Source organism: Solanum pennellii, chromosome 1 (genome assembly GCF_001406875.1).
Source record: "Solanum pennellii chromosome 1, SPENNV200".
Classification (NCBI taxonomy): domain Eukaryota; kingdom Viridiplantae; phylum Streptophyta; class Magnoliopsida; order Solanales; family Solanaceae; genus Solanum; species Solanum pennellii.
In genome coordinates, this window is record NC_028637.1 from 90,050,720 (window position 1) to 90,073,216 (window position 22,497).

The 22,497-nt window shown below is 34.9% G+C and overlaps 4 protein-coding genes and 1 pseudogene across 4 annotated transcripts; 2 read left to right on the top strand and 3 right to left on the bottom strand.

Annotated features, from left to right (window-relative positions):
• Positions 1-698: 698 nt before the first annotated feature.
• LOC107012451 lies at positions 699-2,716 on the bottom strand. The gene is made up of 2 exons (XM_015212307.2): positions 2,488-2,716; positions 699-1,045 (listed from the first exon to the last, which is right to left on the bottom strand). The coding sequence occupies exons 1-2, from the start codon at positions 2,621-2,623 to the stop codon at positions 921-923; spliced, it is 261 nt and encodes an 86-aa protein (XP_015067793.1). The 5' UTR covers positions 2,624-2,716; the 3' UTR covers positions 699-920.
• A 450-nt stretch (positions 2,717-3,166) lies between these two features.
• LOC107008075 (histone H3.2) lies at positions 3,167-3,886 on the top strand. Its single transcript, XM_015206985.2, has one exon. The coding sequence runs from the start codon at positions 3,216-3,218 to the stop codon at positions 3,624-3,626; it is 411 nt and encodes a 136-aa protein (XP_015062471.1). The 5' UTR covers positions 3,167-3,215; the 3' UTR covers positions 3,627-3,886.
• A 298-nt stretch (positions 3,887-4,184) lies between these two features.
• On the bottom strand, positions 4,185-6,221 carry LOC107024779 (annotated as a pseudogene).
• Positions 6,222-7,121: 900 nt separating this feature from the next.
• On the bottom strand, positions 7,122-8,449 carry LOC107024786 (B3 domain-containing protein At3g25182-like). Its single transcript, XM_027914082.1, has one exon. It carries the CDS (start codon positions 8,345-8,347, stop codon positions 7,451-7,453), a length of 897 nt encoding a protein of 298 aa, XP_027769883.1. The 5' UTR covers positions 8,348-8,449; the 3' UTR covers positions 7,122-7,450.
• Positions 8,450-11,527: 3,078 nt separating this feature from the next.
• LOC107008313 lies at positions 11,528-21,629 on the top strand. Its single transcript, XM_015207295.2, has 12 exons — positions 11,528-11,907; positions 13,273-13,456; positions 16,370-16,438; positions 16,516-16,614; positions 17,606-17,685; positions 17,795-18,617; positions 18,772-19,454; positions 20,345-20,429; positions 20,579-20,630; positions 20,719-20,768; positions 20,993-21,040; positions 21,146-21,629. The coding sequence occupies exons 1-12, from the start codon at positions 11,582-11,584 to the stop codon at positions 21,320-21,322; spliced, it is 2,676 nt and encodes an 891-aa protein (XP_015062781.1). The 5' UTR covers positions 11,528-11,581; the 3' UTR covers positions 21,323-21,629.
• Positions 21,630-22,497: the final 868 nt, after the last annotated feature.

A 22,497-nucleotide genomic window follows, 5' to 3' on the forward strand; every position in this document is an offset into this window, starting at 1 on the left:
GGAGGGGGGGGAGGGGGGGGGGGTAGTGCTCCTTACCAAACACACCCTAATCCTACACCTCAAACTCGAGATCGTTGGTTAAGGATAGCGGAGTACTTACCACTTCACAACAACCTTTGGTAACAATCATGATATTTACATAGAGTAGCGAGAGAATCTAGCAATTTAAACATGCAAATAAAAAGTAACTGGTGTATGTTCTTTCAATGAATTTCTTACTTAAACATACCTTCAAAAGAAAAATCCAATTGTTGCATCTAAAAGATATCCTTTAGGCTAGTAAACTGCTGGAAATAAATTCGACATTACTCTCAAAAGTGAAGATCCTTGAATAAGAACAACTTGAGCTTGGATATCTTCTATTACTAATCACCAACTAAAACTTTGTAATCCCTTCTTAAATTTAAGAGCACAATAAATTCTCAATGTCAATGCTAAAATGTAACATTCCTCCCAAACAAATCATTTTTCCCTAGAGTTAAGTGAGATCTTGTTGAGCTTCTTTCATGTGTGACCCTTGGAAGAACAAATCAAATTAGCATGAGATATACTTCGTGTCAAAAGGATGATGATCTGTAACTAGAAGGTTACCTTTATGTACAAGCTTGTTCAATTAACACAAAGACAGGAATTAGCAAACTAGAGATTTTTCCTCTTTTCTCTATTTTTTACGGAAAAGGAAAAGAACAAACGAGAGATCTAGTAAGTGGGATCAAAGTATTTTAGCAGGATCAAGAGAAATATACAGACAATTTGATTGTTTGATATTCTGATATGGACTGAAATTAGTACAAGGTGTAGCAACAATTGCAGAAACTTCAAAAGTTTGAAAGTCTCCACAACTATAACACGTTTATTCAAGGATCTATATTAACCACTAGAGACAGTCTTGACACATGAAAGTAACATTTTAAAATGCTTTACAAAACCTTACGAAGAACAATCCTCCTTGCTGCCGCGATTCCAACGTCAAGCACTCCTGAATCGGACTCATCGTGGAACCAGCTGACTGAATTCTGAGCTGCCTGAACAATTTGTGAAAATCCTACACCAAAACAATATTATATAACAATATATCAAACCTCAAAATTACAATGTTGTGATCGCTCATTTAATCATGCTTAGCTAAAAGCATGAATTATAACACTTAAAACAGAAAATTTAAAAGAAAAACAAGGCATGCATTGCATCAACAGACACACAACTGATGGGAAGAACATTCAGTAAGTCCTACAAAGAAAACAGAATCGACAGATACAATGCAGAAACTCTAATTCGAAGAAGAGGCAACTGCACATCAGTGTACAATGCAGCTACAAGGAAAACAAAATCAAGAGATACAATGTAGAAACTCGAGTTCGGAGCAGAGGCAAATGAGCATCAGTGTACGAGCAGCTAAAAGGAAAACAAAACCGAGAGATCAAACTAAAAAACTAGAATTCATATGAAGCAATTATATTTGGCCTACACACACAATTATATACAACGTAAAACTCCAATTTGAAGCAGAGGAAAATGAGCATCAGTATACGAGCAACTACAAGGAAAAGAAAATCGAGAGATCAAACGGAAAAACTAGAATTCATTGGAAGCAAATTATATGTGGCCTACACACACAATTATATGATACAAGGTAGAAACTCCAATTTGAAGCAGAGGCACATGAGCATCAGTTTACGAGCAGCTAAAAGGAAAAGAAAACCGAGAGATCAAACTTAAAAACTAGAATTCATAGGAAGCAATTATATGTGGTCTACACACACAATTATATGATACAACGTAGAAACACCAATTTGAAGCAGAGGACAATGAGCATCAGTGTATGAGCAGCTACAAGGAAAACAAAACCGAGAGATCAAACTAAAAAACTAGAATTCATAGGAAGCACTTATATGTGGCCTACACACACAATTATATGATACTACGTAGACACTCCAATTCGAAGCAGTGGAAAATGAGCATCAGTGTACGAGCAGCTACAAGGAAAACAAAACCTAGAGATCATACTAAAAAACTAAACTCATAGGAAGCAATTATACGTGGCCTACACACACAATTATATGATACAACATAGAAACTCCAATTCGAAGCAGTGGAAAATGAGCATCAGTGTACGAGCAGCTACAAGGAAAACAAAACCTAGAGATCATACTAAAAGACTAGAACTCATAGGAAGCAATTATACATGACCTACACACAATTATATGATATTCGAAATAGAGGCAAATGAGCATCAGCAGCTGCATCTCCAATTCATGAAAATAGAAAATACTCGTACAAGAATTAACAAGCCTTTTAAAATCCTAGATCCATCTGTGATTCCAAGACAGAAATGTGAACATATATCCAAACGAATTCTGTTTTCTAAAAGTGGATTGAGTAATTAATGTTAACCTAATAGAATCAGATTTTTCTTCTTTTTTTCAACGATTAGAGTATCAGATTGAACAAGTGATTGTAGTGAAAGAGAAAATTGAGATGAGAGACCTCCGGAGACGGTTTGCTTGTTGTGGCGGATATCGTGAACGGTGGCGGAGATTTTCCAGTAGAGAGGCCGGCCGACGTAGTAAAGTAAGAGTAGTACTAAAATCGCTATAACTACTCTGAATGTCATCTTCCCCATGTTTTGGTTTCTCTTTCAATCACCTGTTTTTGGTATCAAAATTGTAGTCATGCCCATGACACAACACACTGGAACCACCTATATCATTTATCAACGTCGTCGTTTTCTCACGCTGCCGTTTTGGCCATAGATTTTGTCAAAGTAATATTTTTAAAAAGTAATTTGTCATAATTTGATGCTAAATATTTTTGAATTTTTACTAACAAGGTGTTTGATCAGAAATTTTAAATATTTTTTTTGTTTGTGAAATTTCTAAGTGTGTTAGACTTTATATATTTTGCAATTAATATTCATAATTGAATGTATTTAAATAAGTTAGAGAAAAAAAAAATAAAAAATAAAGATGGAATAAACTTTGCGCTGAATCCACGTGGCAAACAAACATTTGCTACTATGGTAGCACTTGGATCGCTATTAGAGCAATCAGCTCTTCTCCAATCTCCACCGTTAAAATCAACGGCGCCAAAAGGATTTCAAACTCTTTTCCAAAATTTCCCGCCCTCTATCTCTCCGTATAAATATCTCCATTATCCATTTTACAGATTCATCATTTGAGAACTCTACTTTTTCTCTGTATTTTTATCAATTTCAAATGGCCCGTACTAAGCAAACAGCTCGCAAATCCACAGGTGGAAAGGCACCAAGGAAGCAGCTAGCTACCAAGGCTGCAAGAAAGTCAGCTCCGGCAACGGGAGGAGTGAAGAAGCCTCACCGTTTCCGTCCAGGAACTGTGGCTTTGAGGGAAATCAGGAAGTATCAGAAATCTACGGAGTTGTTGATTAGGAAGCTTCCATTTCAGAGGTTGGTGAGGGAAATTGCTCAGGATTTCAAGACAGATCTGAGGTTTCAGAGTAGTGCGGTTGCTGCTCTTCAAGAGGCTGCTGAGGCTTACCTTGTTGGTCTCTTTGAAGATACTAATCTTTGTGCAATTCATGCCAAGAGGGTTACAATTATGCCTAAGGATATTCAGCTTGCTAGGAGGATTCGTGGAGAAAGGGCTTAAGATCTTTTATTCTTTTTTTAGGGTTTAAAGCCATTTTTGTTCAATAGTTTTGCTTAGATCTCTTGTTGGAAGTTGGAATGCTAGGCTGATTATTGTACATCTAGTAGATGTTTTCAGTTCTAGTATGAGTAAACTGGTGGTTTACTAGAATTTAGGAATCTGAGTAATGAAACTTGTACTTGTTTTGTTTTATCAAAGATCTTGTTATTACATCTGTTTGTTATTTGCGATTTATTGAAGATTGAACCGTAGCTTGTTGAATTTGTTTTGCTCTTTGTTTATTGAGATGCTATCATTTTTTGAGATAGAAATTGATTGTTATCATGTGCTAGCGTGTAGAACTTATGATGCATTTGACATGGAGTCATTTAATGAATTTTCTGTTTTAGCTTCTGGCAAAATGGGTTGTGGTGCTGCTGCCGTTGTGTTTAAGCGGAGATTGGTCTATAGTGAAGCATCTCATCTCCAACAAATTTAGGTAAATTTTTAATTTGTATGGATTCTGAATGCTAGACTGCTTTGGGCTAATTACATACAATGCTTATCTTGGCTTAAAGCTTATTTGGCTTCATGATATTGTAATGTATTTACTGCGAGAGAAGTACGCTGAAGTAGACCTGCTTTTTTATTTGGCAAGTCATCTAAAATATATATCTGAAATGACTTTTTTGCTATGTAATTTCTCTTTGTTGAGTATTGATACTTTATCTTGTTGTTACTTTGTGACTTGGTTATCTTAAGCTTGCTTATTTTATCAATATTCAACTTGTGCAAGAGAAATGATTCCAACATTTGTTCATAGAGTCTGTATGCATCATCAACTCTACCTCGCCTACCCAGTCCATCTATCAGAGAACAAAATGTGAATTCTTTTGGTCTACATACTTTATGATCCATAGCTTCGAAGATAGAACATGCTTCATCAAGTTGTTGAGCCTTGCATAGACGATCAATCATTATATTCACAGTCAATACATTAGGAAACAAGCCAACTGCCTCCACGGTGTCACGAATTTCTAGAGCAACATCAAGTTTCCGTGCCCTGCAGAGCATGTCTATGCGAATATTATAGGTTGAAAGATTAGGTGCAGCATCTTTCCTCATGTCCTGAAATATCCTTAATGCCTCTTCCACTCTTTGTTTCTTCCCAAGGCAAGTAAGAAGACTATTATATGCAATCACACTTGGTATTGACCCTTTTTGTCTTGTCTCTCAAGCAAACTATATGCTTCATCAAATTTACCAGCAGATCCGTAACCCATGATCATGGTATTATAAGCATATGCACATGGAACAGTCCTGTTGAACTCCAACTGCTCAAACAAGTCTACAGCTTCATTCAGTCTATTAGCTTTGCAAAGAACCCCAATCATACTGGTATATGTCACATCATCAGGTAAAATACCATGTGCCTTCAACTCATGAAAGAATTACCAGGCCATATCAACTTTACCAGCCTTGCCGAAACAGTCAATGCAAACATTATAGAGGACAATGTCTGCATCAAAAGCATTGCTTTTCATCTCATCCAACAAGGACAGAGCAGCATCAACTCTACCCTCCCTAGCAAAAGCTCGAATTACAGTCGTGAATAAATGTACATTTACTTCATATCCTAATTCCTGCATCTAATGAAAGAGGGTGAGCATGAGATCAGGTTCTTGTACAGTAGAAAGCGCACCTATTAAAGTTGTATATGCAGAAAATGCAGGACGAATCTTAAATTTTCTCATGGTTTGAATTAGATCAAACGCTTCTTTAAGTTTTCGCTTCTTTACACAGCTTGCAACCAACTCAATCGATACAGTGCTCGGAGGGTTGTCTTCTCAGCCCATCCAAAGTAGTTTAATGCTGTGTTGACATCCTCTAGTCGCCTTAATACTCCAGTGACCACTTCTGTACTAGGATTTTCATCACATTTGGATAAAGCAATCTCTATAGAAGGTCCCCAAGGATCACTCTGCAAGATCTTGCAAACAGAATCCACTGTTTGCCTTAAACCCTCCAATTTGTTTGAAAAGGCCTCACTCCACCCATGTGTGTTATCTACTCCATTCTGCACATTTTCTAATTGGCTCGAAAGTTCCGGGTTTCTCTCTGGAATGAAGGAGCTGACAGGTCTATCAAAGTTGGAATATCCATTATTTGAAACTGAGAACCTCTTGCAATTAGCAAATACAGGGGTGCGTTTTAAGTCATACTGAGATCGCAATCCTAAAGCAGAACATAAAAAGAGTAAGCAACTAAGATACACCTGATTCAAAAAAAAGCTTAAGCAACTAAGATACAGTGCCGCAATGAGACTACAAGGAATAAAATACTCCTGGCTGCCAGAAAGATAAGTACCTCTATTGGAACAGCATTTAGACCAATTCCCCACCCCTCACCCCCTTCCTTCACTATATAAGTTGTTTCTTCTTTTCCCAAGTTCTTTGAGTAAATTTGGACGGAAGTATCTTTAAAGCCTAATTAATAACCATTTTGTAGGTACTTAAACAGTAACAACAACAATAACAATTACACTCAATCCTTAACTAGTTGAGGTTGGCTATATAAATCACCAATAACCATTCTGCTCAATTGGACCTGCTTCATTCTAATATTCAGTAATTCGTCTTTGCTAGGTTTTTCAGGATGGAAGTTTTAGAAAGATCAGCAGGACCACAGGAATAAGCGCTGCTCCTACTGCGATGTACTAAACACTGCGTAAGATAGATCAATCCCAACTATTGCATCATGTAGGTATTTGAAGTCTTGACCTACAGTAGAAAGGAAAAATCATCTCAACCTGAAACAAAGAAACAAATAGAACACAGAATACTAGGTACCAGACAATAAATACAGCTGCAACAACAACACACCCAGTGTAATTCCACTTAGTGGGGTCTAGGGAGGCTAGGATGTTTACCGATAGATCCTCAGCTTCAAACAAATAGGCTGCAGAATATATTTTCTCAACATAATTATTCTACAACAGTCCTTCAGAAGTATTTCCAAACAGACAACTACTGAAGTTCTAGCTTTGACACAAAAAAAATCAAATTTTTATGTTCTTGCTTTCAAAGATTGAAACTTTCCTAGCTCAAATGGAGAATACAACTCAAAGCAAGGAAACACAAGAACTGGGTGGCAACTAAATTTGAAATTATTTATTAAATAAGTTAAGGATAGATAATAAGACGTTAGTATAATATAAATATGCTCTGAAATTTCGGGCATAGATTGGGGATAATACTATTGTCTACTTCCCATAGTTCATATAAAGAATAGGCGGCTAGCACACAAGTCCTGTTTGAGCCGTCGAGGTCACCAATAAGTTAAAACAATCATCAAAACCAACAAACAAGGCCAACATGACCAATAATGTAACTATTCAATCGAATACACTAATTATGTTTAGAATTCAGAACTATTTTTGCAGTAAAAAAAGGATAAAGAAATATATTCAGTTCTGCAAATTTGTTACAAAAAACATTGACAACTCAAAGGAAAGTTTACTTGGGAGAGTTTTAAAGCTACTATTTTATATATATGTCTGTTAAATCTAAAAACCAGCACTACATGGAGCTGCCTACAATCCAAAAAAAAGTATTTTGTGTATCGACTGAAACAATCGCGACTAATGTAGTTCAACACCACCCTTTATTCTCAGAGGGTTGATCACTAAAGTCTAGCTAAGCTTGTCAAAATCTAATTGTATAATCGAAGATCCAGAAGAAGTCTCATGTAGACATGAGGCTTTTGGAAACAACATGTTAATATTATAATGTCAACTACTGTTACGACAACACAAGAACAACATCAACCAACTGTTACGAAGTAACTTAAACTTTAACCAATGCAAAACATAAATTTTCATCCTTTCGGAATGCCCACAATTGCATCTTCATACCGCTTTTCAAACCGTTCCTTTTTCTCACATCATTCCAGTTTTTTACTAAAACATAACTTGAACTTGTCTTTCCATTACTTTTATTCATAGTCCATTTTCTCAGATTGATTTGACTTACTTGACGCGAAGGCTCAATCAAAGACACATTCATCTCAGACATTTTAGCTCCATTGCGCGTATTCAAAAGTTGTTCTTCTCCAGTATTTAGAAACTTATTACTCATCTGGTTTTGTGGGATTGAAAGCCTTCCTTCTGCTGAATTAACATCCGTATCGAATAGTATTTTTTTAATAACCAATTTAGCTGATTCAACTGTACCCCCTATGAACGTAATCTGATTCTTGAATTCAATACTCAATTCAACAGGAGGCGCAACGGCTTCAGTTCTATCATTAATTTTCCTCCTCTTTCTCACTCTGTTAACTCTGTTTTTTCCTTCATCATCAACCGTTACTATTCTCTGTTCTTTGTCTTCTCCGGAATTATTTTCCATAGCTTTCTTGATCATCGGTTCAACTTCACACGTAAACTTTCTTGGCTTTGATAGTTTCCTCTTTGGGACGAAGCAATCAAGAACTGGATGTTTTTGTTCACGACGATCAAGAACTTGTTGGTATGATGATAAGATGGACTGTATATTTCGAACATTCCTTTCTTCTTTCTTATAACGAAATTCTTTATCTTGCTCCGCGATTAAGTTATCTTCTTCACTATATTTAGATTTCAAGCAAGAAACTTCAGATACAGCAAGCATATAATCAATAGGACGCATATTGCGCGGGAATGTTATACCCGAAAAATCGTCTAAACTCAGCTGCGTGAAAATCATATTGTGTGTTTGAGAGTGAGAAAGAAAAAAATATTTATGTATAAATAATATAATTTTCCGGTACCTCCGCCCCGAGTGAGAAAGAAAGAAAGAAAATATTGTAAGAAATATTAGTGTCCTAATAAAGAAAGAAAAGAGGACGAGAGTTTTATTTATACAATAATAACCCCAATAGAGTTTAGAATAAGGAAGAAACCAATTTGCTTTAGGAATATTGAAAGTTTAGAATAAGGAAGAAACCAATTTGCTTTAGGAATATTGAAAGTTTAGAATAAGGAAGAAACCAATTTGCTTTAGGATTATAGAAATATTAAGAGTTTAGAATAAGGAAGAAACCAATTTGCTATAGGAATATTAAATAATTTCAAAGTCTAACGAAACATTATATACTAACACTTTGAATTTCTTTAGTGTAACACTATGACAAATTTACCATAACTTGAACTCTTTTTAAAGTAGGTGTCCTTTAGATATACTTATTATTTTTAATTCACATGTGATTTGAGTGCCTTGTGATTGAAAAGTTCATTAAAAAAAAGAAGGCATGTCAAAAGGACCGGTGTAAGGGAACGTGTACACTAAATCAAGAGTTCATCTAAGATGATACTATACTATACCCGTCCTGCATCTTCTTTTCTGTGACACCCACTATCAATTCTTTTCTGTTGAATCCGGTCAGTCTCCATCTTCATGAAACCTTTTTGATTCTGTTTCTTGAGTTGTTTATGTCCATCAAGATACTTGTCGATAGAAAAATCAGAAACAAGTTTTACACGAGGAGGAGCAACTTGGACATGTTTCTTTGTTGATCCCATAGTAGTAGTATTATGAGAAATTTTACCAACTTCCTTTCCATTTCCTAAAACATATTTGGAAATAAACCTTACAAGTAATTTTTCCGTCGATTTTCGTGGTCTCCATTTTAATAAACGGAAATTTAATTTAAATCTATATATATTTTAATTTTAAAATTGACCGATAAAAAAATTATCGTCGATTTCCACGTTCTTCGATGTTAGTAAGAAGAATTCTTTTTTTTACTTTATTATTTGATTCTTTTATTTATATTCATATTTATTTAGCACTAACACTTTTACCAAGTGCCTTTACAAGTATCCCGAAGTCGCTTCCCATTGAAACTAATCAAATGGAGTTCGAATTATATTTTATATTCATTTTTGTATATATTATCAATGTTAGACAAACCTTATGATGTTTCTGATATTATTGTTTTGTTTTATTACTTGTGTATATCGTATGTTTGTTTTACTTGTATATTGTCTTATCTCTTTTTCAATTTGAAAAAAATAAATTCAATCGGGATCCGTAATTGTGGATTTCGAAGGATGTCTAACACCTTTCCTTCTGAATCATTTGAACTCTTACTTAGAATCTATTGGTTCCGTAGACATTCTTTTAGTTAATTAATTAATTGATTTCCTTATTTTTCCCCTAAAATTAAGTGGCGACTCATTGTTTTATTCTTTAAATTTTTTTAAAATTTAACTTAATTGATTATTATTGTGTTACTACAACATTTCACCTTTTTTGAATAAAGTAAAAATATAAACGGTGCATACGAAATTAACTAGGATAATCTCAATTTCAAACTCATATATTAAGCTTCACTTCAAAAACATATTGACTATTTTTGGATGTGCAACTTTGGCGGAAGAGTGCTCTATATATTCTACCTTTAGGTTAAAGGTCAAATGTTCTACATCGAATAACTTAAGGATCAAAAGCACAATAAAATATAATTCAGGGTCAAAAATGTCATTTTTCCTTAATTATCTATCTTATTAACATGTATTTGAACGTGTAAAAATACATATATTCAAAGTGTGAATTATTGTAAAATTGGTGATATTGTAAGCTCACACGACAAAAGGTAATTTACTCTTAATTAGTGGAATTTGTATTACTTAGTATTTACGTTCTTTTAAAATTTTCTATATATAACTACTTCTCCTGAATTGAGTTAAACTGTCAAGTAAAATCAAATTAAAGAATCAAGTCAAACACATAAAAAGAAAATTGACTTGTAATTTAATTTGATTGATTTGACGTGAAAAAGATAAACCAACCATTATTTGTTTGGTTTAGTAATAACAGGAAAAAAGTCAAATCAAATTCAATTCAATCTCTTTTTCAATTAAAGTATAATTATAGAAAAAATCGAAAAAACCCAATCCGAAAGTATAGGAAAATAAAAAACTTTGAACCAAAAAATAAACTTGTTTATAGGGGTGTACAAAAACCGAATCGAGAAAAGTGTTACTCCCTCCATTTTACAAAGAATGATCTGATTTGATTTGGCACGGAGTTTAAGAAAATAAAGAAAACTTTTGAATCCTAGTCCTAAATTAAAGTTATGTTAGAAAATAAAATTGTCATTAATCTTGTGGCCTTAAATATGTCACGTGGAAAGTTGAAAGTAAAATGTTACAAAAAAAAGGTCATTCTTTTTTAAACAAACTAAAAAGAAAAAGATGTCATTCTTTTGAAACGGGGGGAGTATTAATTTATTGCTATTAGGTTATTGGGATAACGATTTTTAATGGTTTTATTAAAAAAATTATCGGATTATTGGTTCGATAATGATATTTAATATTGAATTATTGTATAAAACGATAATCCGTTAAGACTATAGTAACTTGTTATTTTTACCTATACATAAATATAAAATATTAATCTCAATATCTTACTAGTTATGTCTTTGTCATTTAGCATTCAATTCATACTTTAGCGTGACTTTGAGTTCACAACTCAATATTATACAAACCATCAAAACTCAAAATCTAAAGTAAGAACTCTATTCCTCTTACTCTTCGTGTTACACATGTATAGTTCTTTTCATGTTTGTTGAGATTTGAGTATTATTATTTCTATTTTATGATCATTCGTAAGTTACATTATTGTTTTATCATGAAAAATTTATTAGATAAGTCATATATTTCTTTATTAGTTAAATGAAAAATCAAATCATTAAAGATCAACATTGATTAATCAAAAATCAATAAAAAATATTTTATTATTTTAATGTATTTAAAAACTAAAATATTGATAAACCAAATAAAAATACTAAAAATTGACCCGACCCGACCCGACCCGACCCGACCGAATGGATGCATACCCCTACTTGTTTGTAACAAAAGCTAATAGGAAATTTAATTCTGTTTCTAAATTCCAAAATTTTCCGGTAGGATCCGCTCCCCTTTTGGGCTACATAAAATGGAACCACAGTACCCTAACCGGCAGCAGCATCAGAGAACCTACGGCGGCGGCGGCACCGGCACCGGCACCGGCACCGGCGGAGGAGGAGGATCTTTACCGATGGAAACAACAAGACAACCCTCAACTCAATTGCAGTCACAACACTCCGATAACGACCGGACTAGCAATGAACTTCGAGCGTTGGATTGTAACCTTACATCCCTTTGTGATCATATTCAATTGGAAGGTTTTAACAACGGCTCATTTTCCGATGTCATTGTTCAAGCCATGGGTTCTACTTATCACCTTCATCGCTTAATCCTTTCCCGTAGTTCTTATTTCAGGTTCGCTTTTGGTCTCCAATTATACCGTTTAATTCTTTTATTGGTATTACTTTACTTGCATTTGTAGCTATCAGTTAGAGAAGTACAAGACTTTGTCTGTAATTTTGCTTCACTAATTTAGGCTAATTTGCACAAGGTTTGATGTTTTTGGTGGAATTTTTTGTTGTGATATGATTTGGTTTCGTTCTCTTCAATAATTATTTGTCACAGAGTACAAAAGTTCTATTCTTGGTGGGGTGTGCTTTTTTTCTCTTGATATAATTTGGTTAGGATCTCATTTGACCATGAGTAGTATTAAATTCCTCAATTCTTACTTCATGACCTCCTATTACACCCATCAACTTCATTCATTGTGGCTCTCTTTTCATTCTTTGATATAATTTAGTTGGCTTGCGTTGATAATTCCGTTGAAAATGTACAGAGCTTTCTGTTGTTTGGTTCATTACTGTATATTCTGCTGAAAATGTTTGATGTTTTATGGCTACTTTCGTGGTCATTTTTCCTTAGTATCTATTACTTCATGCATAGCAAAGAAAAATTACACTATTTCTATAATTCTATTTGAATGATCGCAATAGATTTTCTAGTTATAGGAAGATTTTTATAGAAATTGTAATCCACAGTGCATTTAATGTAGTTTCTAAATCTGTACATTTTATTTCAAGAAGATTTATAAAATTTTAACCTGAATCATACTGAAATTAAATATGTTAACCCTCAACCTTCAACTGTCATTCTTTTTGGGAAGGAAGAGGTAATGACTTCAGAATTATCGCTTTACCACTGACAAAACACCCTGTCGGATACTAGCTTCATGTATCCATAACTGCTCTTGCAACCCTTGCACTTGTTCCAGTTTAATTGTACTCAAAGTCCTCAGTGTATGTTTTCTGTAATCTTTTAATTAGCAACATCCACTTGGTTAAAATTTGTAATTCAAGACTGCATGCTGTCTGGTCTCATTTATTACATGTTTGATAACAGGCTACATGCTTTACTTTCATTATAAAACTTACCATCCTGAAAAATTAGGGTCATGTAAATGAGCCTTCACCGTTGTATCCCTAATCACAGAACTCTATCAGTATTTACATGCATGTAGAAGTGCGAAGGCTATTTGTTGTATGTTCTTCTAATAAGATGCATTACAAGTGCCTAATGGAAAGGGTCATCTACCTCCAAACACAATGTTAGAAGGCCAGATGCCAAGGGAGAAAGAGGTTGGAGGACCATTCACCGAAGTCGTGTTTATTTATGTTCTCTGCCTTCATATTTTGCTGCATTTATACACAAAAATTATTGGTCTTTGCATACAAGTAAGTGAATCTTCTTGAACTCTAGTTTATGTACTTGTTTAATGAACAGGAATATGCTTCAGGGACCATGGAAAGAAGCCAAAGCTCCAGTTTTGACCTTGACAGTGGATGATAGCAATGTCAATGGGGAGGCTATTGAAATAGCTTTAGCATATCTGTATGGACACCATCCCAAGCTTAATGATAATAATGCATTTCGCGTTCTTGCTGCTGCATCATTTCTTGATCTTCAGGTATGGAATGTGAAACATATAATGGTTTACTAATTAGTCTTGTGTTCTGATAGACACCATTAGTTTGGTCTTGAAAATGGGATGGAAACATGATTACTTTTGCCAAGACGTACTGTAAAAATTTCTGCATATCGTTATGGTCGCATTGCTTTTCTGTACTTCAAATATCTGCAGTTCCTGCATGATCATTTTCAGCAACTCTTCTAAGGGTATGTTGAAATAAAAAAAAGTGTTTTATTAGAAAAAATATATTCTTATTCTACTATCTCTTAGATACCAGTTGGTATATTTCTTCATTATTCTGGTTAGCTTTAAGTTTTCAGTTCTTCCGGATGTTTTATTTTAAAGTTCCTCATGAGGAAAAAAGATTTGTAAACTTAGCCAGTTTTCCTTCTGAAAGGGAAGTAACTGGAGTCTGCTATCATTTGGTGTTTAAATTGCCATTCCTTAATCACAATTGATAATGAATTTCGTAGTCATTTCTTAATCCAAATCAAAATTTGACACATAGTCTTAAGAATCATAGGTTAGAGGCATGGCCCAAGTTGGTGTTTAAATTGTTATTCCTTCATCACAATTGTCACGACCCATATCAGTGTTGTCAAATGCGCTCTTAAACCCTAAAGCGAGGCTCAAAACATGTTGAGCACTTCACCTCGCTTAATGTGCACTTCAATGTTGTCATTTTCATTGCCGATGAGCGTCTTCTATAGAGGCGACACTAAATAATCAATGTTTCACTTTATCATATATGTTTTTCAATTTCCTTGCTCATATATTTTTCATTATGCTTATAACTTTAGTTTTGAACTAAACATTTAGATTTGTATTATTTTCTCCCTTCGTGCCTTTTTCACTGAAGTCCATGCTTTATATGCACTTAAAACCCAATAGACCTTAAAATATTTTATGGCATTTTGCTTTTGATAACACTACCCCAAATTTACGTGACTGACACCCTAAACTCTACCTGACTGAAGCGTACCGACTCAAGTAATAATTCCTACTTATGCACCTAAAGTATGTGTGCAAAAGCTTTTAGAAATCTCAACTTTGAAGTATTGAAAATCATGCATGAATATAACCATTAAATCAATCACATCTTTTTCAAAAAGCGAAATATTCATTAAAATAATAAAGTCTCATGTACACATGTTCATGAATTACCATAAATACAACTCGAAAGAACCTCTACTGTCAAGGGAACATCTATGAAAAGGATTAGGTTAGTCAACAACGACAAGCCCCGGTGACTCAAAAAGACATATAACAATCTAAGCTCCACGAGAAGTAAGTGGAGTCTCACTAAAAGTATCCAACAAGAAGAGGTGGAGCTGTCCTAACAACATGGCTCAGGATGGTCAACCATAATCCTGAAATCAAAAGTTGAATGGCTAAAAGGCCTGACATGCCTAGTACGTATCATACAACCGATTCCCCAAGAAGTGAGACAAGATTTAAAAAAATCAAGTGCTATGCATAGACATTGATATAAGAATGAAGCATTTATATTAATTCTCAATTTAGATAGTAATGATATATCAAAGTAAAAACATTTCGAAGTCCTCATTTTAGAATTAAAGCTTGATCAAAATCATGTGAGATTTCATCATTCACTGGGAGTACTATACCATCACCGACACGAGAGGTAGAGGCAACTAGGTTATGTACCTGGTGGCAAAGTTGGAGTGAGGGGATTATCTCTTTGTCAAACCCTAGAATTTTCAAGACTTGACTTCTTGAGATACTCTTGTGATTGAAAATCTATAATTTTCATAATGTTGGAGTGTTAAGAAATTTATTTAATGAACCAAATCTACCAAGCAATGTATTTAATAATCACCTCAAGGCAGCAGTTACGTAGTAGGAGCTCTTCCTTCTCTCTAACCGCCAAGAAGTTGAACCAAACAAATAAAACATTTCACCCTTAAGGCATTTAAAAGACTTAAGCAGCGGCATTGTGGGGATAGGTGTGAGGTGTGACACGACTGTCCCAGGTACTTGGTGCAATTGTAAAGAGTCACTGTTCTGTTTCGTTATTTGCTGCTAACTTACGGATTTTAGATCCTTGGCATCTATCTGTTATGCACCTTTATACCATTGACCAGCTAAAATCCTTGCCTCCAATTCCTTTTACCCCCTACCACCCTTGTTCACTTCACACGTAGCATCCCTTTATTCCATTTCATAAGTGCATCTGGTAACTAATACTATTTTCCGCATAATATATCAATTTATTAATCTGTGGAAAATGATTACTCCCATAAATTATTTCTCAATCACAGGTAATTATTTATTCCTAGACAGTGTGATAACACTGATTCATCCAATTAATTCATTCACTTGTACACCATCGAATAGTAATTTATTCCAAGCTATATCAATGTTAATTACAAGTGTTTCCATGACTTAATTACACTCATAACTCCACGTGACTCGAATTGGATTAAATCACATCCTTAAGCTCGAAATTAGTCTCTATCAATTTTAGAAAAATACGGAGCTTTACAACAATTGATTGAACAAATCCCATAGTATTTTCCTAATCTGAATTAAAATTCGACATACAGTCTTAAGAATTCATAGGTTAAAGATGCCCTCTCAGAATATTAAGAACACTTGAAAATATATGACTGAATTTCAAGAATGTAGAGAGCTCTATTTCAAGAGTCAAGAGTTCTCGTTTTTTTCCCTAGTTATATTTTGGTGCAAAGTGGAGATGTGATGTACAGTGCCGTTGCACTTTTTGTAAAGCTGACATTATCTTGGTGTGTTATCATTTATCAATAATTACTTTGATTTCTCAACCAACAAAAATCCTCCTGAATATGCTGATTGATGTGTCTAATCTTTTGCTCGATAACTAATTTTCCTCATTGGTATAACAGTACAGATTTAACATTCATCATGCAGGATTTATGTGCAATTTGCACAGACTTCATCATATCTGAATTGTGGACATCAAATTTCTTAACCTACCAGGTTCCAGATTGCTGCTCAATTTACTTCATCATCCATGCGTTCATGCATTTTGCTAACCACATTGTTTTGGAACTTAGGTGTTCGCAGAAAGCCAAGATTATGGTTTACATGGTGAACGAGTTAGAAATGCTTGTTGGGGATACTTATGTCAAAGTGGTGCTATAGAGTTGAAAGAGGTAACTATTTGGAAACTATGCTAAGGTTTCAAGCAGTGAATGTTGGATGTTACCTCTCTACTTTCTCCTTTTATTTAAATTAACAGCTTTTTTTTTCCAGATGCGCATGTTGCAAAGCCTAGCAGAAACTCTGTTGTACCATATTTCTAATTTCCTATTACCTTATCAAAAGAAAACACTCTGCTGCACCACGTGTATTTGAGTATCAGTCGGTTATCTTTCTTCTAATTTTCAGGCTGCTACTTTGTTAATTTAGTGCGATACTAGGAGAAACTAATTTTCTCCAGAAAGACACTTCTGTTCCTAAGTTATTGCAACGATAAGTAAATACCTCTCTCAATGTGTATGTCAGCACTTTCAGTTATTCCCAACTCTTTATGAAACCCTGAAGTATGTCTTTAACAAACTGCACTTTCACATCAAGGTGCGAAATGATGTTTTGCATGCTAGGGCTAAGTGGTGCAAGTTTTTTGTTGTTGAACATGTGATGCAACTGGGGATAAGAGTTTTATCTTAAGTTGCGATTCATTAGACAATTCAAAATATCTACAGCAGCTTCTTTTCGAGTAATCTAAGTTGTGCGGACTCTTCACTTTCGATGTTGCACCCGTGTTGGATTTTCCAAGAATACACTACTTTTGGTGAATCCGACATGTACCCCTTGACATTTTTTGAAAAGTCCGAGCAACATAGCGAATAATCCACATATGTAGAGATTCCTGCATATCTTCTGACATGGGCTTATTTCCATTTTAGCGGCTTTGTTAAAGCAACTTACCTAGCTTCCAGTCACAAATAAGCATGTGGAGAGTGGAGACCTTGTTTTGTTCTTAAGATAGTACCTGATTCTGCAGTTCAATTTCTCGAACGCATGTTCTACACCTTTATCAGTAAAAAAAAATTACATATGCATGATTGTCTTTTCTTATTTGAGTTATAATGAAATCCATGAGATGATAAATAGTTGGCTTGTCAACTGTCTTGTGACCAGGTCCTTCCAAAACTTTCTGCTCCTACACTAAATGCTCTACTGATCTCAGACGAGTTATGGGTCCCTACCGAAAAGAAACGGTGAGAACTGTGGCTAATTTTGTAGGAATTGCTAAAATCATATTTGGAATTTTAGTTTAGCATGATGACTCTTTCTCTATCTTGATTTTCTACTTGCAAATCTGAGCAGGTTTGAACTAGCTTTATGTACACTTATTGCAAAAAGTGCTCTTTGCAAGGCAGAAAATCATGAAGAAAAATGTTCTGGTTCTGGAGTTGGAACAAGTACAATTTCTGATATTTCCAGAGTAGTGCCAACGAATTTAACTGATGACAGAAGGGTGGAATCTGGACTAGGACACCTAAGCTTAAAAGATGGAATTGATAGTTGTAACAACGGTCAAAATATCTTGGTTGAGCTTGCAGATAGTATTGTTGATTCCCTCACTGAAGTGCCTAACTCTAAACAAAAGATGCAAGAATCAGCTTGTCTTCAGTCAGACTCGGATTCAAGATACCCATGCAACAGTGGACGTCCTTCATCAAATAAGTCATTCTTATATGCTGATGAAGTCAGATCTTCATGTTCTTATTTTGAAATGCCAAGTAGTACTGGAACTAGTGGATTAGGGGGCAATGGTATGGGTGTGGAAGGGCCATCTGAAGAAGATTCATGCTATCAATTGAATAACAACAGTTGGCTTTGTGGGGATCAGAGGAACTTCTCATCAATGGGTTCGTCCTGTAATTTGATGACTCCGAATGAATGGGAAAGATGCAATTTCACTCCTCTATCTTGGGGTGGTAGAACCGTGGGCCGGAGAGAAGTCAAAAGTTGCCTAAATGCTCATTCAGGTGTAAGTAGAGAAGATTATGATGCCTTTGCCAACATTTTTGAGGGTGGCTCACTTTTGTATTGTAACATGTCATTTGATGCACTTCTTAGTGTGAGAAAGCAACTTGAAGAAATGGGGTTCCCTTGCAAAGCTGTGAATGACGGGTTGTGGCTACAGGTCTGTAACTATATGTATTCCCCATTTTGCTCTTTTTTAAAAAAAAATTGATAGCTGACAGAATAGTCTGCCTGTCTACGTTCCTCCTAATCATAGTAGATATCTTATTTCCTAATTTTATTTTTGCTCTTAAATTATTTGTGTTTTTTTGCAGATTCTCATAAGCCAGCGGGTACAGGAAATTGGTGCTGACACTTGCAAAAGTTGCTGCCTTGTGAGTATGGCATGTGCTTGTCGGCAGCCATTTGGAAATTCACGTGGAGTCGCAGCTACTGGATATTACATGTCAGATCATGATCAGAGCAATCAATCCAACAATATAGGAAATATGTATGCCACTGACTCGCCTCACAGGGAAGGAAGTGGCATGTTTAGGCCTGTTCGGGTTCATGTTAGGGGCCCCAATGATGGTCTAGCTGGTATTGGACGTGGATCTACATTTGTGCCTGCAGTTGCTTGGCCTCCAACTCGTTTTGTTTTCTCTCGTGTACCACTTGGTATGGGCAACCGGAACTGTCAGCAATCTCCTGCCAATGATGACCCAGAAAATAGAGCAGAACAGAGTGGGGATCTTGCTGGAGATGGACTAACTGCTCTGGTTGGGCTCAGCCAAGAAGGAAGCAATAGTGCTAATATTCATGTTGATAGGGGATTTGAGACAGAACTGCAAAGCAGACCGGAAATACCATCAACTGTTGGCCCAAGTTCAAGCAGTATTTCCCCCCAGATGCTAGGCTCGTCTGAACATGCAATGGGAATAGAGTGGGAGAATGGAAGTACTGCTATATCACTGGATATGAAAACTCCTTTAAGTCACTTTCCCCCCTTTCGGTTCGGGTAAGTTATTCTTTCTGCTATGTTTGGTTGGCTGCTGCATTAGCCATTATGGCAATCCATTGCATGTGAAATGAGTTCCATAGATTAGGTTCTGTATACTTCCTTTCTTGGATTAATTTTTCGAAGTATCAGTTAATGTAGGTCCTAAGCATGCAACTTGTAACCATTGAGAAGAACTTGTATTTTCTCTTTACATTGAAGAGACAAATACAGCCAACATGCCTTGGATGTTCTTTTGATTATAGTTCTCATTTCGTAATAAGGTGAACCTTTCCATATCATTAAGATATTGCCCATTTGATCTTTTAGCTTCAGAAACTGCAAATAAAGCTTTCGCTCTGTCCATATTTCTGTGTTTACCCTTTCAACTCTCAGATATCCTACGTCAATGACTTATTGGGAAAAAAATATTCTAAAACAATTTTGTCATAAAATCAGGGACATAATTTTTTTTTCTTGAAATCTTTATGAAGATTCTCATGGTTCTTCCATGTTATACTTTCTAGGATTTGAACAGAAAGATGTAACTTTTTTCCCTTAAGAGATGCAATCATTTGGTAGAAAACATGCACCTTTTGCCCTTCAAAGATGCAATCATTCAAATCACCTGAAAATGTTTGATTACCTTTTTGTAACCTAGAAATGAACAGTTGCGACAGGGAGATTCTTATGCGCTTCTCCATGTTTCCTTCTTTGGATAATGAAATACATCCATAAACAATCTCTCTAATTGCAGGAGTCTCAATTTTGCAGTAGACAGACTTCTTTGTGTTGTGTAAATTTCCTTCTGTTCTGTGTTCTGAATACAGTGCCCTCTTTATGAAAATAGAATCCGTTCATTCTCTTTATGGCTAACAGAAGTGTTTACTTACACCTGACTTGCTTCACAGGGTTGAGTTTCATGATGTTCTCAGGCTTAATGATGGCCAAGTCAAACACTCTCAAGAATTTTTTTATGCTGGTTCATTATGGAAGGTTTGTGAATCTTTCAACTCTTCATTGCATTTCATTTACTCACGTATTTGTTCGGGGGGAAATGCAAATGATTGAGTTTGCTCTTCAGAAGATTTTTGCTATTGCAACCAATAAAGGAGTTAATCAATCTAGTATTTTGCATTCCTTAGGTTAGTGTTCAGGCTTTCAGTGATGAAGACCCTCAGGGACGTCGAACACTTGGTAATATTGTATTCCTCTGAAATTATCTGCATGATGAGAATAGATTTATTACCTCTTTTGTAACTTTGTTGATATGTTGTTATATCAGGGCTATTTCTTCATCGTAGGAAGGCAGAAATAGCTGATCCAGTTAGAAAGGTGAACTTTTCCTTTTCAATTTCGTGAATAAATAGAAGTTTTTTGAAGTTTGAATCAGCATATTATTTTCCTATTCTTAATCCTTACTAAAACCATTCATGAACATATATGTATATCTGATAGATCCTCCTCCTTTCCCTTCTCTCGTGTTTATGTAAAATTACAAGTGAACATTGATTTTCTCTTCTTGTCCCTTGCTGATCTTTTCTTTATTGTGTATTCAGGTGCATATGTATGTCGATTCCCGTGAAAAAGTTACTGCTAGATATCAGGTGAACTTACAAAGGCTAAGTTTCAATGCCCTTACTTTGTTATCTTCAGCAAATGTCATGCTAAAATTGCTTCTTTTTTTTCCTGTCAATAATTTGGTAAACCAGTTGATTTTTCCTTCAAAGAGAGAAGTGATGGTGTTTGGTAGCTTCAAACAAACTGGAACTCTTCTGCCAAAAGCTCCCAAAGGATGGGGCTGGCGCTCGGCCCTGTTGTTTGATGAAGTATCTGACCTTCTCCAAAACGGAGCACTCCGCGTAGCAGCTGTTGTACAACTCATTTGATGGTTCTAAGAAGTAAATGAAATACTCCCTGCTACCTTTTTAAACAACTTTTAATCTTTTTTGCAACTAAATTAGTATGTCAAAGTTATGCCAGACATTATTCTGTAACTGAAATCTTTGGGGTTCATATTTTTGTTCCAAAGTGCTGGCAGCTGCATTTGGCTAATGAATGTACATATAAATTTTGCCTTACCCTAGTCTTGATATTTTCTTCTTTATAAATGGTGTTGTTGGAACCCAAATGCTTTATGCAAGTGACTTACCAACAGCACCCTCCCTATCATAAAAGTACTGTATTTTCCTTCAATCCGCAGTCTAATGTATTAAAGCTTTCGTTATGTGTGGGGTTTGGAGAAGGATCGGTATTTTATATTTTATTTGGCACAACACAATCATATCAAGGTAACAATCAAAATACTAGTCAATCGAATTTTGATTTATGATTGGGATCCAATATAAGAATATTCAACCTATTGCTTTTCTAGGAGTATTTTTGACTTTATAATAGATTTATGTTGCATTGGGAAAAGAAAAAAAGAGAAGATTATTTTCATTTGGTATCATAGTGATTGATTCATATTACTATATTTCAATTTGTTTGTGATTGATATATAACTATAAAAATATACTTCTAAGGAAAATAAAATATTGGACTTTTTAAAGTCAATAAAAAATTAAAAAATGAAGTGGCGTGCTAACTAGTTGGTAGGCTGGGGTGTGCAAATTTCAGTTTAATCAATAAATTATATTGAATAAAAAAAAAGTTATTGATATTATTTTAACAATAGAGTCTGTTAAATTTCATTTAATAATACAAAAATATTTGTAATTCTTTTTTTGTGTGAAGATTTTCTTCTTTTCATTTATCAACACCACTTTTTTTTTTTTTTTGATAAATGCGTTTGGTAGATATTATCAAGTAGAAATATCATAAGAAGTCTTAGAAGAAAAATATTATGATGGATGGTTTTTTTTTGTTTGTTTTCATTCGGTGTCCTGAGCCTATATTAGAGCTCTGACTAAATCTGAATCGCGTACTGCAGGATCCATTCGAGGGGTGGTGCTCCCGACAAAATTTTCTCCATACACAAGATATTTGTGGTCTCTTGAGATTACGACAAAAGTATATTTTTTATCCCAAAAAAATATAATACTATAGTTTATAAGTGATCTAT